Source organism: Lissotriton vulgaris, chromosome 8 (assembly GCF_964263255.1).
Source record: "Lissotriton vulgaris chromosome 8, aLisVul1.2, whole genome shotgun sequence".
Taxonomy (NCBI): domain Eukaryota; kingdom Metazoa; phylum Chordata; class Amphibia; order Caudata; family Salamandridae; genus Lissotriton; species Lissotriton vulgaris.
In genome coordinates, this window is record NC_141696.1 from 469117758 (window position 1) to 469134136 (window position 16379).

At 45.0% G+C, this 16379-nt stretch overlaps 1 protein-coding gene across 6 annotated transcripts in view; it reads left to right on the top strand.

Annotated features, from left to right (window-relative positions):
* REPS2 (RALBP1 associated Eps domain containing 2) overlaps positions 1–16379 on the top strand; it is a 1031179-nt gene that overhangs the window by 581005 nt on the left and 433795 nt on the right. For all 6 annotated transcript variants that reach the window (XM_086934261.1, XM_086934263.1, XM_086934264.1 and 3 more), the window contains exon 9: positions 2098–2192. In XM_086934261.1, the coding sequence (XP_086790387.1) occupies positions 2098–2192 (95 nt within the window). The remainder of the gene's footprint in view (positions 1–2097; positions 2193–16379) is intronic.

Here is a 16379-nt window from a genome sequence, read left to right on the forward strand (position 1 = left end):
AGGATGCACCGTAACCAGCAAATCACCTGCAAGGTATTGAATTTTGTTAATTGAAACTCGTCATACATTAGGGAGATATGTGGCTTGTAGGCTGGTGTATGTGCTGCTGCTGGTAGCCTGCTGTTACTAGTGGGACAGCAGCCCTTATGATGGTCAGCTATAGCATCACCTTGACTAGAATGTATGACGTTTCAATGCATACATTCACAACGCATGGCTTTACAATGCGGTCGTTTCAACGACCGCGTTGTTGCCACACATGCCATTACATCGCAAGTCATATCAACGACTTGCTGTCCGGGGCACGCTGGATTTAGGAATAGTATTAATTACTATGCCTACTCCAGTTTGTGCAACAGCAGGGAAGGTGTTGGATTTAAAATCCAACACTTTCCCTGGTGTTGCAAGCCCCCTTCAGCAAGTTGTTGATACGAGTTGCAATGTAATGGCATGCGCTGTAACAACGTAGTCGTTGCAACGACTGCGTTGTAAAGCTATGTGTTGTGTAAACAGCGTTGTAAGCGCGGTTTCCCCCTTGACCACTGCTGCATTGGTGTCACTGAGAAACCTCTAGGTCTCCACTGAGATATGTTTTAGTTTATCCTCAATTTCTTTTTCTTCTGGGTAAGCAAAGCAGAGAATCTATATTTTAGCCAATAGGAACCCTTAAAAAAGCGACAAGCAAGAAGTCAAAGCTCAAAAGCCAAATAGTGTTCCAGTTCAAATACCTTCACAGAATATATTACACTCTCCTTTGCCTTTGGAAGATGGGGGCTATTCAGTCCCCTACATGTCTCAGCTGCAACTCTGATGAAGGGTCGTTTTTTTCACACGGTCTGGAGTTGTGGTGCACTACAACACTTTTGGTCGGGTGTGTTGTCCTGTCTGGGGCAGGAATTGTGGTGGGACATCCCGGCGGACCCTCGACTGACACTTCTTCACAGCTCGGAAGACTTGGGGGTAACAGATATAAGAGACACCTCCTGTTCCTAGGCCTCGCCCTAGCCAAGGGCGGCATCGTGCAGCATTGGAAGTCTTCCTCTCCCCCCGGGGTGGCGGCATGGAAAACAGCCTTAGATAAATGTATGTCGGCTGAAGTTGCTGTATTTCAGGCACCGGGTTGCCCCCAGAAACAGGGAAAGATCTGGGCCAGGTGGGCTAAACACAGGGGTATCGACCTGTCCTTCCTTTTACAGCCAGCAAACCTAGACCCTATTGAAGGACTGGTCATCAATGACTCCCCAATCTAATGTGCTAATTGGTTGTAGCTGTGGACCTATTCTTTTCATTGTGCAAGTTTTTATTGTTCCTTATGGGATGTGTGGTGCAGGGCTTGAGGGTGGGTGGTGGGGTGGGATGTTGAATCGAATGTTTCGCAGACCTCCTGGTGAGGCTCTCTCCAGTATCTCATGTTCATGCATTCTGTCATTTGCCTATATGCTGCTTACTGGGTTTCACCCACTTAATGTTATAAACTCAATAAAATTTGTTGTTAAAAAAAAAGCCAAATAGTGTAATCGAAGCAGTCTAAAATTCAATTTTAACTTTGAAATCCCCTTCTCTGATCCCAAAACTGTATAGAGGGTTCAATAATTAAACTCTTTGGAGTAGGGTTCTAACGTAAATCTAATAAAAGTCCTGCTGTTTGAGAGTAAAGATCTTACCTCAAAGTTGGAAAGTCCCACCCGCTCATGGACAAAAACAGAGGTGAATGATTTGGGGCAACATCTGGGACTTTGACACAGCTGTGTGGGAAGATGTTATTTTTTGGGTGTGGCTGAAAGATACATTGAGCAATTAATTGTTCCTTTCTGCTTCCGTTGTATCCATAAAATGTACACTATGTTTCTTGGGCATATATAAATAATTGATTGTGTTTGATCTATATATCAAAAGTGTTATTTTCTGATCTGAAAAACATATTTGTGATATTTTACTATTTAGCAGAAAGTCTGTGATCCAAACAATGGCGAGCTACATTTCTATGGCTAGAAGTCTTAGGGCCTTGATTTAGGTATGAATTCCACTGCTAATGTGTCTGAAAAATTGAGTCTTCAAGTTGCATAAACTTTTACTTATTATCTTTTTTTACTCTAGTTTCACCCTCCCCAAGTCTGGATTGCACGTTGTACGATTCTTATCGGGAACCAACTCCAGTTAATCAACAGACTAGAGACTTCAATCGGACAGAGGTAAGTGATGGAACCAAACCACCTTCCCATAAAGGCCTTGTAGTGCCAGTTCCTTCATAGTGGATTTCTGTGTATTCCTCTGTTATTTTCAAGTCACTTGTAAAGCTACAGCGTACATTTATGGTGGGTTTATTGTTTCAATTGCTCCAAGAAGAAGAATTTGTTTTAGAATTGAAAAAGGCAGGTCTTTCTGTCCACGTTTGTTTAATTCACTGGAGTCTTTTGATCATTCTTTGTCAAATTGTCCGTCTTCCCCGTTACAGTTCTTTCTCTTTGATGGTGAGTCTTAGCCTGTAGAATATTAACTCCCTTGGTCCCTGATATTTCCTTGAAATCTCAATAAACTTTTTTTTTTTTTACTAACCTCTACCTCCTTGACTACAGGGGTGCAACATGGTCATTTTCCTTTCCTTTTTTTCTGTGTCTATTTGGAGACTGGTGACTTTGATTCCCCAAGCTGACACCTGGTAGATAACTTACATATCCTTTTGATTTAGCCTGTGGGGCTTGTGTTTTTCCGCTCTACATGATTCAAGGGATATTGTTGACACTTATGGTTTCCAACACTGACAGTAGCTTGTGTGAGCAGCATAAATAGCCTTTGGCTTTTGACCTGAGACTGGTCCTGCTTTTCCAGGTGCAGGCACTGGTGGATTTTGTAAGGCTAGGGAAGAGCAGGCTGGGTTGGATGGTGGCTCACGCACCCAGGGCATTGGGGCTCTCTTTCACTTCTGGCTTAAGCTGAGATCAGAGGATTTGGTCAGCTGGGATCTCAGCTCCTGGTACGACTGCTTTAGAGCATGTCTTTTGGCTGCCCTTCGGTCCATTTGTCAACTGGTGAGCGGTTGTTACCAGTGGACGGAGTGATGAGTTTATTCTAATGTGCTGCCCTTAGCATCAGTAGCATGATCTGCTTTTTGAGATTCTTCGTCCCTCCTGACAAAACCTGTTTATTTCCCCTGGGGCCTGGAGATACCTATCCCTCTTGCCCATTGCTAACTTTATTATTTATTTATTTATTTAGTTTATAGAGCGCGGAAGATACCCAAAAAGGGCTTCCCGGCGCTAAACAGAAATTTGAACTGGAAGGACAAAAGGGATTTTAAATGGGAGACCAAATGCGCTCACTGGTTAAATAGCCAGGTTTTAATGGACTTGCGAAAGTATAAGTACCTATTTTCAAGACGGAGCGGTTGGGGAAGGGAATTCCAGAGCTTTGGGCCGAGGAAGGAAAAGGATCTACCTCCCATCCTAGCCCGGCGTATTTTAGGGACGCAGAAGAGACCTTGGGTGGCAGATCTCAGGTGTCGGGCGGGCATGTAGGTATGCACGAGGGTCAGAAGGTATTTGGGGGCATTGCCCCACTTTATCCTGTGCATGAGGCTGAGAGTCTTAAATTTGACCCTGTTGTCAATTTTTAGCTAATGAAGTGCCTTTAAGTGACTGGACATATGGTCTCTCCTGTTACATTTACAGAGCAGCCTAGCTGCCGCATTCTGTACCAGTTGGAGACGCCTTGTAACTGCCTGGGATGCCCCCAAGTAGAGGACATTCCCGTAGTCCAGGCGGGAGGTAATTAATGCATTGACAACTGTTTTTTGGGTGTCTCCAGGGAGCATCCATATGATTTTTCTGAGCCATCTTAAGATCGTAAAACAGGTAGCTGAGAGAACGCTCACCTGGGTCTCCATGGTTAGGTCTCTGTCAATGATAAAGCCCAGATTGCGGACCTGGCACGATGGAGTTGGCAGGGGGCCCATTTCAGGTGGCCAGTGTCTGGAGTTCCAGAGGTTTTGGTCGGGGCCTACTATCAGAACCTCGGTTTTACTACCATTAAGTTTGAGTATATTTTCGTTCATCCAGGATGAAATGTTCCTAAGGCCAGTCTGAAGACGGAAGGAGTATCTTGGTTCTCATCAGAAAGGGAGAATATGATTTGGGAGTCGTCGGCATATGTGTACATGGTGAGACCATCAGATTCGGCAATCTGAGCCAACGGGGCTGCATAAAGGTTAAAAAGCAGGGAGCTCAATACTGATCCCTGCGGGACTCCGTGCGGAGAAAAATGGGTCTTGGATGCCGCATTGCTAGAGGAGATTTGGAATGTCCTGAGCGTCAGAAAGGATGCTATCCAATCTAGTGCCTTTCCTCTTATGCCCATATTGGAGAGGGAAGTGAGCAGGGTGTTATGAGAGATGGTGTGAAACGCCGCGCTGAGGTCAAGAAGAATCAGCGCGGCGGAGTGACCCATGTCGACCAGACGTCGAAGATTTTCCACAACTCCAAGTAGTGTGGTTTCCGTCTAGAATCCTGTGCGGAAACCAGATTGGGTGGGGTGTAGAATGTTATTTGCCTCCGTGAACTTGATAAGATGTTCATGAACATGTTTTTCCAAGACTTTGTGATGAGGTGTGGGCGGCAAGAGCTTTGGATGCCTGTGGGATGTAGAGTCAACAGAGTTAACTATGTGCCTGTTTCTAGGTCTACTCAGTGTCTCCATGTATCCTGATTCCTTTGTTCACTTCCTGGCGCTGTCTTCCTCTGTTTATGGTATTTAAGTCTGGATCTGATGTTGGACTGATGGGGTTATGCTCCACTGTGGTGTGCAACAGTTTGCGGGCCCTGGCTGTCTACTTTGACCATGGCGGGGTTCCCTTCAAGGAATGTCTTGGTGGGTGACTCCTTGGTAGGTGCTACTTGGGAACTCCTGTTTGGCTTCCTACAACTGTTGCACAGTTTGTTCCATGTCTCCTTCAGGAGGCATGAGTGTTCCCAAGATTCTCTCATAGAGTGTGTTTGCGGTCTACTTTTTTAAACCGTTTTTCTTTGTTTGAGTTGGTGGTGGAAGTTCCCAGGCTCACATTTAGCCAGTGAAAAGTCAACTGGTATTGTGTTTGAGGGCCAGGAGATTAATGGGCTTTGGTAGGCCTATTGATTTGCCAGTGTTTAGTTGTTTTGTGCTCATTCCTCAGATGAGCAGTCATCTCGTTGTGTTTGGGTCCTGGCTCAGCTCCATTTGCCAAGCCATTTCTTGGATTGGCGATTATACTTGACATCTCTTTCGAGCTGCCATGAGGACTTATTATGTTTCATGCTAGTCACTGATATCTGCTCTGCTTGGTTTGCATATGAACCTTCCCTTCTTCTAAGGTCAATGTATACGGTTGTGCTGCATGTGAATGTAACAACAATGTCTCAACTGGAAGTCATTTAACAAGGGAAGTTAAATACAGTAATATACATCATGGAGGAAGAAGGGAAAGAAGGAAAGAGATTACAACCGAAGAAGGTGAAGAGAAGCAATTATTATTGCTCAGTAGTTATATCAGGACTACATGACATTTAATTGTATGGTGACCATAACACACAAGTGAGCACTGTGCGTGCTTGGTGACAGCACAGTGACACAAGAATGTGACAGGAACAGCGTGAATGGTGAAATAATTGAGAGCTAGTAACAAAGTGGTCAATGAAAACATAAAATTATGTACAACTGTTGTTTTAAATTCTTTGGATAAATGAACTGACCACAACAGCACCAAAGTTCTGTGCTGAGTCATCGACGACGTTTCGACCTGATTGATTCCAGGCCTTCATCAGGACAATGGTCACAAGTTGGAACAATAGTGCATGGAAAGGTATGAATGCGTAAGAAATGACGGCCGGAGTCCAGCCAAGGAGGAGCACAAACAATGGTGCAGGCCCAATCACTGGGGTACGATATTAGGTCACGGCGAGGCGTAATTATAGAAAACAGCTTGACATTCTGAGTGGGAGCCAAGGTGGCAGAGGTGTGTCTCGCCGAGGCGTCAAGTCGGGTTGCGGGTTAATTGAAGGTGGAGGAGGGAATCCCCTGGAGCTTATCGGGTTGCGGGACGATTTAAGCGTCCAAGTCGAACTATGCGCCTGCTCCATTCCGGCCTTGCAGCAATCTGGTTATCCAAGAATTGTACATCCTTGACCCGGACCCTGGCCTGATTTAGAGCTTGGTGAGTAGGTTTTCTGTCACAAGCTTGATGGATATTCTGTCTGCCTTACTACGAGTGCATTATATCCTAATAAGGTGGGAGGGTTATCTGTCACATTTGTGAGGGCGTTTCCACCCACTAAACTCAAAATCAGGCCCATAGTCTTTCTGAGCCTTTTTAGTGAGAGATCCTCAGGCTGTTGCACTATAAGACTGCAGTAGGTCTGCATGTTTTGTTTGGAGCTCAGGTTCTTTCAGTGGCTTTGTGGTCTGTCTATTCTGGTTTGACCACCTGCTCAGTGACCAGGGTCTGTTGGCTTCACCCCTTGAGGTTGCTGTCTTTTTGGTCCTTCATTTGATGTCAGACTGTGCCTCTCTTTTCATGCCATTTTTCTTGGCTTTTCTCCTGCTGTTCTCTGGTCTCATATGTGTGGCTGGTGGCGAGCTACTTCTCCTCTTGCAGACTAAGGTTGAGGTTATTTGTATCCCATTGTCGATGCTGCTTTGGGCAAGTCTTCCTCATTACAGTGCTGCACCCCACATCTTGCTTCTATTGATATTGTTCTCTCACCTTGTATAGTCTCGCTTGGAATTTTACAGGAATGGCAAGGGACAACCCTTCTCCATCCTGGTCCAACTGGTGGAGTTAGAAAAATAAATAAAAAGATTTATTGATATTCCAAGGGAAGAAAATCTTTTTTTCATGTGGAGCAAACGAGTTGCCTATTTCCTGAGGGAGCCTCACACTCCAAAATCAGGGATTGTGTTGAGGGAAACCTCGTCACAGACCTGTACTTACTGCTAGGCAAGCTGGGCATGTCATCTGTTGTGCCACTGTCCTGCCATTGTGGCATTTTGGGATTTTTTTCCTTTCAGTGCTGTTGTATGACCAGAACAGTAAATTAGGACTAGCATTATTAACAGGGTACAGCAAAAACGTTACGAAATATCTTGTGTGTTGTATTGTTTACCTTGTGGTTCGCAGGGGTCTGCATGGTGGATTTTCATTGGTGCACGTGAAGATAGGTGTTTGGAGTCGTTTACAGCTGTCAATCTTGTTTTTTGCATGTTCTTTTGTATGGCTTCTGTGAATAGTAGTTTAAAAAGAATGGGTTTTCATTATCCATTGGAAGGATAGTTGAATTGCCTGATTGTAATTAACAGAAGGGACAAGTGAGCATCTTCAATTGAAGGGAACCTTAAATGTATACCCATTGGGTATTAAACTCAATGCTGTGGGCCATCTTTTGATTTACATATTGAGTCTCGTAAGTTGCGATTCTGAAACAACATTCAATGATAATTGTAGAGGCAAATTCTGTGCTAAAACCTTTATAATTATAATATACATATAAATGCATATTTTCTTTTTTTTTTGTAAACGGTGTCTCCTTCGATGTAATTTAAATATTGCAGCAAAATATGTCTTCCTCCAGGATTGTTCTGATCCACAGTTCTTGTGTGCACATTATTATTTACTGCTGTGTCAGACCTTTGCAGCCTTGCCATATGACCCACAGCATTTGATATATAGCTTTGTGTCTTTTGCATAATGCCATGTGTTTTAACAATGTCAGGCCTATGTTTTTTTATTAGCATTGTTTTTATGATAGGGTGTCTCTGTTCTCTGTGTATGTGTTTATGTAATTAATGACCACCATTGATGTCTTTATTATAAGGTACATGAGACGTGTAGGGCTAGTGAGACCTATAACTTAGTCAATGTGTCTAGCTAAATAGCTGCATTTTGCACATTACTGTTCTCAGTGCACTTCCTGATCACAACAACACTTTCTCACACATGCTAGTGAGAACTTATGACTATAGGGTGCAATGGTATTTGTGAGGGCAAGGGCAAAGGACTCGTTGATTCGGGGAGGAAAAACTCCAAGGACATTTGGCTTCTTGCTTAAATATAGCTTTGGACGATCACTGGGCTATCCTCTTGGGCTACATTTAGCCTTTGTTCAGGTATGTGAATTCTGTACTTCATCTCATGTAAGTGCTGATTACTAGGTACTAGCAATTAAGTATAGGCCATGCAGGTGTTATGTATACTATCTTTGCTTGCTTTTGCATATATATAAGTGACTACTGCTACCTTTTTGTTACGTATATTCGGTTCTAGGTGCTATGTAATGAAAGCCTTTAGTACACAAATCCATGTTTCTCAGTGTGTGTGCTAATCTGGAGGGAGACCAAGGGGAACATGATTCTCTTGTGTCAGGTCTCTGACACAATCGGTGCCGTTTCTTCCGGTAAAATATGAGGGAGGGGTCATGGTGCACCGTTGTTTTCCCTCCATATGGCTGATGGATACATCTTTGCTTCCTGGTGTCAGACCAGGTTGTATGACAGAAGCATGAATGGCTCACCACGTGTGCTTCATCAATGCTGTCACAACTGCAAATGTTTCTTAACCTTGCATTCAATTACTACGCATGCTTTACCACGCATGCCTTTATAACACATTTCATTGTAAAGGCATGCTTGGTAAAGTTAGATGCGTAGTAAAGTACACACCCAGCCCTGAGCCAGGCCCGGACTGGCCATTACGGGCACCGGGCAATCCCCCGGTACGCCGCTAGGGTTGGGGCCAGTTTTGGGCCCAGGGGGCCGTTTTTGTTACAGGGCCGTTGTTGCAGCATAGCTGCAAAAGCGACCCTGTAATAAAATCGGCCGAAAACCGGCCCCGGCAAAGAGCTTGGTCGTACCCCCAGGGGGCCGGCCGAGCCCTTTGCCAGGGCCGGTTTTGGTTCTCAGTCAGGCTCCCTGAGCCCTCAAAACCAGCCCCCAGCACTGCAGTCCCCATCACCCCAGTCCTAATCACTACCCAGTCTCTCGCCCTGAGCCCTAAAAACCATCCTCCATCCCTGCTATACACCCAACCGAGCCCTAAAAACGACCCCAACTCCAGCCCTAAAACTGACCCAAGCCTCAAAAACTACCTGCTCCCTGCCCTGAGCCCTAAAACCACCACCCCTGAAAACTACCCCCCCAAGTGCTACTTACCAAACTGCGATCTCCTCACAAGTCCGATCCTTCCTCTCTCTGGTCTTCCTCCGAGTCTTAGCAACTAGACCGCTGACTGCCTTAACCACGCATATGCGTGATTAAGGCATGTGATTGGTTAAGGCAAGCGGTGTTCAGGAAACGGTATGCGTGGCTTAGCCTGTGTGGTTAATGCCATTTCCCATCCAACCAAGACTGCATAAGTGGGCAAGGAACGGCTCTTGCTTATGCTTTCCAGTCGCAGGCATCACTGTGGCAGTTCACCACGCCTGCCCCAGTTTCGGCTCTATTTCCCTCTGCACATCCAGATGGCCCTATTGTTATTTTTGTGGGATTACCCGCCGTCAGTATTCTGTCTGGCAGTGGCCTGGTCCCTCAGCACTGCAATATTCTCCTTGTTGCATTTTATCCCATACCCTATTCTTCTTCTTCCCAGCATTCAGTGGAAGAAGGAACTTACAGTTTTGTACCTAAGGCAAGATTTTTTCGTTGACTTCAGCAGTCCCGATTTTGTCCAGATTTTCTCCACGTTGGATTCCATCCAGTGTTCCTCTGTGTTTCTGCTGAATCTCCTGCCTTCCTATTGTGCTTCTGTCCTTACTGGATTACTGTCTTATGGTCCTAGGTTCATCTAAATTGATTCAGGGAGTCATCTCGATGACCCTAGGTTTTCTTTGCACTTTTGCTTCAACAGCTGGAGGCTGTTTGCCAGCTGACGTTTTCCTCTTTTGACCTTTTCCTTGAAGGCATAAGCTTCCAGGTGCCAATCAAGCATCAGCTGCATGGTGGCTACTGGAAGTAGTAGTCCTTTCTTCTGGTAGTCACAACCAGAGAAGACAAAATGGCTTGCGTGCCCAGCTGTTGACACCTGTGGGCCAAGACAAAGCTACCGGTCGTGACCAACATCCTTGGCATACATCAACATGCTCTAAGTTACCAGATCCAGGTTGAGTTATGTGTCCCACGATGTAACGTCTAATTTTAGATTTTTACAGGAGCAACCACATTTACAGTTCTGTGAATTGTTACGAATAGCATATCCAGGACCGTTTTGAAAGGAAAAGAGGAGAATAGTCACGTTAATTTGGGGGCGAAGGTATTATTGGGAATAAGATTGATTCTCAGATCATGAAACCAGGGTGTTGGCGAGTATGATCCTTGTTGAATATTTGAAATTGGGAAGTGAGTGGTCCTAGTGTGGGGTAGTCTTGCAAGCTGGTTTGTAGAAGACAAGATCAAGTGTATATAGCTAGTGTTGTGGATTATTGTTTTTCAGAGTACATCAAACCCAGGTAAATCTTGGCAGTCTGCTACTTCAGAGGCCTATATTTTACCCGCAATGTTGCTTATTTTACTAGTGAGTCAAAATCATCAAGTTATCAGAATTAATGTCTTCTCTTGAGTTAGTCCAGCCCATTTTGCCGCAGACCATTAGAGCTTAGATTCCTATTTTAATTTAAAATAAACCAGTTTACTGTCTCATTTTTAGGTAACTTTGTATTCTTATTTGCTGCTGGAACACATTCAGTATGGGGTGTCTTTAAGAATGCTTTTTGCAGATGCTGAGGTCATAATTATAAAAAGAACAGATGATGGACGGAAGGCTGAATCAATTGAACATTCACCCCCAGTCACAGATCTGGGTTAAATCCATAATTTTTATGCATGCCACGCCATTCTAATTTAGACCCAGCCATATGCAAATCAGTCTTGACCCTGTTCCCCATGGGAACAGTCCATCCCAAACTGCCAGGCCAGTTACTCCCTGGACCAGAAACAAGCATCCCAGGACCAGTTTCGGTGTTTCCCCCCGCATCAGCGAGAATAGCTTGAATCTGGTGGCGTTTCAAGCACGGGGCCCATGTCTGGGCATACCCTTCTCACTTAGGGCGACAAATGCAAACAGAACAGATGATAGATGGGAGGCTGAAACAATTGAATATTCACCCCCAGTCACAGATCTGGGTTAAATCCATTGTTTTTTTGCACTCCATGCCATTCTAGTTTAGACTGAGCCATGTGCAAATCAGTCTTGACCCTGTTCCCCATGGAATGCTGCGCCTGATCAACTGCTTTTGGTAAATATTTGAATATGTATTGTCCTTCCTTCTCCAGCGCGCTCAACAAAATGTCTCTTTTTCTCCCCAAACTGAACTCTAAACCATCTAGAACCTCCAGGTAATTATCAAAAATGTCTACCCACTCCTCAAAATTCTACCGATGGAACACAAAATGGAATGAGAACCGTCAGGACACTCATGAGGCTCATATCCCATGAGGCCTAAGCATACATTACAACACCTTGCAGTCTGTGTCATTTACCCCGACAATGCTGCTTGGCTGAGACGTTTAGGTGGTGCACTTCTTTCAACCTTTCTTGGGCTATTCTTCTGGAGTGCACCTTTTCTTAACATGCTGTCTATTTATGAGTTTTTTCAAACAGACTGGAGTGAGCCTGTGCAGGGATAAACATATGGGTAATCTTAACCAATGTTGGTGGTGCCAGACTCAGAACATTATTTTTAACATGTTTAGCTCTACAATACATTAATGTGCAGGTTGTTACAATATAAGGGTGTTTAGAAAAGGAGGAACCCAAAAATATTATTTAAATATTTCCTATAAATGTTAGTTTTTTAAACAGTAACTAAGTAACATTAAACCATAATTGTGACCATTAATCCATGTCCTCTTTCACCTCTGAGTTTTCCAGACCTTTTCACATTTTTTGGGTCAACGCCCTATAGTGCACAGCACATTTCTGCCGACACAAACCAATCTCTATCCATATGCCAAGATTCAATTCAAGGGTCTGTGGGTTGTTCCATTATTGCAAAAACAACGTAAACTCTTAATTAACATGCTTGTGAAACCTCTGCCCATGTACTGTGAGCCTTCATATTTGCTGCCAATAATGAAATAATATGCATAGGTGCTGGAAGTAGGGGTGTTGGGGGTTGCTACAGCATCCCCAAAAAAACCATGCCGGAGTTCAGAAGATGACTGAGCAATAGAGATGCCTTGAGGTTTTATTTTTATCTTTTCACATTTGCTGTGCACTCAAGGACAGAAGTCAAACTATGGGCCTGATTATGAGTTTGGCAGTGTGGGAGCGAGCCACCAGGCCACTGCTCTGCTCCCACACCAACAAACCTCACCGCTGGCCGCTCTCCAGATTAACCTCATGCTTTGGCGAGTGGTCCTTTGGCGTTTCCATGGCGGTGCCAATTGAAAAGGTATCGCAGTGGGAGCACCAAAGCCCGTTCCTGCATGGCATGGACTGTGGAGACCATGCTGTGCTGGAAAGGGAGGAGGCTCATGTGCCCCCTGCATGCATATCATGACCCTGAGGCAACAGAGGGCCCTGTAGGGTCCTTTTTGTACCCTCACCGCCACAGTTTTCATGGGGGCTTCACTGCCATGAAAACTGTGGTGGTGAGGAAACTCCAGATATGCTTGGCAGTGCTGCAGCAGCACCACCCAGCATATTGAAACCTCTGACCACCAGGCCACCGCCAGGCATTATGGATCCCTGATGGTTGTGGCGGTCCTATATTGCTCTGACCGCCGTAGATGTAATACGGTGGTCAGACCGCCGGCGCCGCTGACGCCGAGCACCGCACCTCCACCAAGAGTTTGCAGTTCGATGGACTTCCAAACTCGTAATTAGGCCATATGTCTTGCGACAAATTGCTGCATATTTTTGTAACCTGGAGATTGGTGTTTACTTTTCTTTCTCTGACTGCAAAGCTAGAGGATTTTGGAAAGTGAACTATCTGACAATCTTGCTGGGGTATAGTCTGTGCGAAAGTGAAGAATGTTGGAAATTACTTTTTATCTAACACACAACTTTTAAATACTTGTAAAATAAATGTACACATATTTGAAAATGTATAAGCAGTTAGTAAATCACAAATTAAGTACATGTTTTGTAAGTTCGAAGTTTGATGGAAACAAAGATCTTAATAGGATCAAAACAAATCAATACATTTACTTGGTGATGTGCAAATGGTAAATATCTTCTGAGAACTGATATCCACCAGTTATTGTTTGTCTGCTGTATAGTTTTAGCATTATAACTGCATGTTTGTGCACATTTTGTGGCATTTCTATGGAAAATGTTCTGTTGCCAAATGCGGTTTGCTGCCACATCATGCTTTAGTAACATATTTGCGACAGTGTGCTCCAAAATGCAGCACAGACTACATATGACACCTTTCCCAATCCATACGAGCTCATTGATGTAATTTAGAAACCAGCACCCCCTCTCTGAAAATAGTTCAATCACCACTTGCATTATCATTTTGGAAACAGGCAAATGAAACCAATTGTAGCCTTATTGAAGAGGCCAGAAAGGCATTTAGCACGCGCCTGCAACCCTCTGTGTCAGCACGAGCCTTGCAGTAGATACCTAGACAACAAATGAAGCTGGCGTACAAGGACTGCTAGGTCGCATGCCAAAGATGGCATCCTCAAACTTCTGCACAGAACTTCTTTTCCCACCCTTCTCCTCTCAGCAAACCTGCTTCTCGTCTTCAAAGCCCCACTGGGGAAAACCTATCTGTGGCAGCAAAGCTTTCTCTTCATGCTAACATGTTCCAGCTGCCGGTCTCTGCGTGAATGGTCATGTAGCAATAGATACTGGTTGCTAAAGAAACATTTTGATTGGGTGTCCACTTTAAAACAAAGTATTTTTATTGGCATTTTGTAATAATCAATATACATATTATAACATAAATTACATCATGTATAGGAATATATGACAGATGGTAGCAATATCACAACTCAGGGGTGCAGGATTCAATATTCAAAAGCAGAATCCGAAACTGGTTGCAGCTACTCCTTGTACAGAATAAATATACAATAGAGCACGTCAAGTTAAGGTATCATCATGTTGCCACCAAATTAAAGCAGTGACTACATTTCCTAGTACATGTTCCACTAAAGTTTGATCACAATAGCTTAAACATGGAGATGTCCATCAATGATCCGAGATACAAGCATAACATTCATACATATCTAAATGCTACTTCTGTTATAAAAAAAACATCCTCATAACAAAAGGAATACTGAAAATAAGAAGAAAGATAAAGAAGTAAATAAACTGTGTGCAGAGGGCAATAGATCACATCCAATACAGTACGTATAGGGGGGAATTACAGCACAGGTAAGCCTCTTGTCAAAGTGAAAGACCATGGGGGTTAGGGCTCCCAACAATTGTCAGAGCTACCATGCCTGAACAGCCTGTCTCTGCCCAATAGGTTCCCACAAAGCTATTAGTCGGGTCAGTGCTCAGGGTTTTCCTGGGGTCCACTAGTGTCTTCGCGCTACACACTGGGCGTAGCATCTTCAGTCATTTCCCATCACCTCCCTCTATTGTCCAGCTATTGGGTGCTTCCTGATGCCCTTAGACTCTTCCCAATAGAGCGCTCTACATTCTTCCCCAGCCCACATGATAACATCTCTGTTCCTGATCTCGAACTGCGGCCCCCTCGGGGACTTCCACTCTATTGCTATCCTACGTTTAGCCAGGCCCAATTCGAGGTCCATGAGCCTATTCCCAACCTTACGTTTGGAGGTCTGAGAAAAAGACCTAGCAAGCACGTCTGTATTGTGGGAGGCAACACACTACCGAGCACTTCTCTGAGTTTACAAATCACAGCCTCCCAGAAAGGACGCAAACAGTGACAGTCCCAGCTCATATGGCCAAAGTCCGCATCTGGGTGCATGCATCTAGGGCAAGGGCTAACTTCTCCCCCATATGTCACGTTGAGGCGGTGCGGTGTCATATAAGCCATGTGTGTAATTGAATTGTATATATTTAGACAGGTGTTACGGAAAATCTTCTTAGGATAGTACAGGACTTTGCGCCACTCTCTACCCCCAAGTCTATCCTACATAGCCTGCAACCCGCTTAGGGGCCCCATGGACACTGATTGCAGTGCAACATAAAACCATTTATCTAGGTGCCCCGCCGTCCCCAGTGTGAACAGGGCATGTAGCACTGGGTGTATCCATGGCTCGTCCCCTTCCTTGAATCCATAGCTGTGTGAATGTATGGGTCAAGGCCTCATATTGCAGGAATTGGCCTGAGGGGAGACCGCAGTCCTCCACCAGCTCTGCAAACGGAAGCAGAGGTTTGTCCAGGAAGTGATCCCCAACATAATTCAATCCTGCATCTGTCCATCAAACCAATTGTTCGCTCGTGAATAAAGTTTGGGGGTCACCATGTGGCAGTCCTATGAGAGGTAGCATAGGGGTGTATTTGGCAGCCCTCCGCTCCTTGCCCTGGCATCTCCTCCAGGCTTGGAAAGCTGCTCGCTGTAACAGAGAACAGTACGGGTGCGGCTTTGCCGGTATTAATAATTTTGCCATCACAAGGTTGGGCAGGATTCCGGGAGTGATAAACACGTACCCTCCTCGTTCAGACCCTCCACCCATTGCGCCAGCCACTGCAAGTGCGCAGCTAGCATATATAATAAAACATTCGGCACCCCCAACCCCCCCTAAGACATGGGGCACTGGAGCATTTTGAGACACACCCTGGAGAGCCTATCTCCCCACACCAGATCCTGCAATAGGGCGTTCAAGGGGCGAAACCATCCACTGGGCATGAGGACCCGGAGATTGACAAAAAAATACAATAAGCATGGTAGCATGACCATTTTGGAAAGGGAAACCCGGAGCATGATAGGCAGTTGCAGAGGTCGCCGAAAGTGCACACAGGAACGCAGCGAGTACAGCGCTCTACCCAAGTTTCCTTCCTTCAGATCCTCTAAGGAGTGAAAAATGTGTATGCCCAAAGATTTATATGTATTATGGGCCCAAAATATATAACGGCAATGAGTGCCTCAGGCCTTAGCATGGGGCCAGCTACAGGGAATAGATAAGTCTTTGTTTCGTTGACCCGGAGGCCCGAGAGGCACACAGAATCAATCAGGATTTGCATGGCCACTGAGGTGCCTGCTACAGCCCTTGACAGGTAAATCAACAAGTCATCAACGTAAAGGGAGATATGATGTAATCACCCTTCAATAGTCAACCCGATCCCAACCCCTCCCAGACGGATTCTCTCAGCCAGGGGTTCGACTGCCAGAGCAAACATGAGGAGCGAAAGGGGACACCCCTATCTAGTACCGTGGGATATCCTGTACTGCCTGGAGATTATCTTGCCCGTTTTAACCCTCGCCGTAGGGGCAGCATACAAA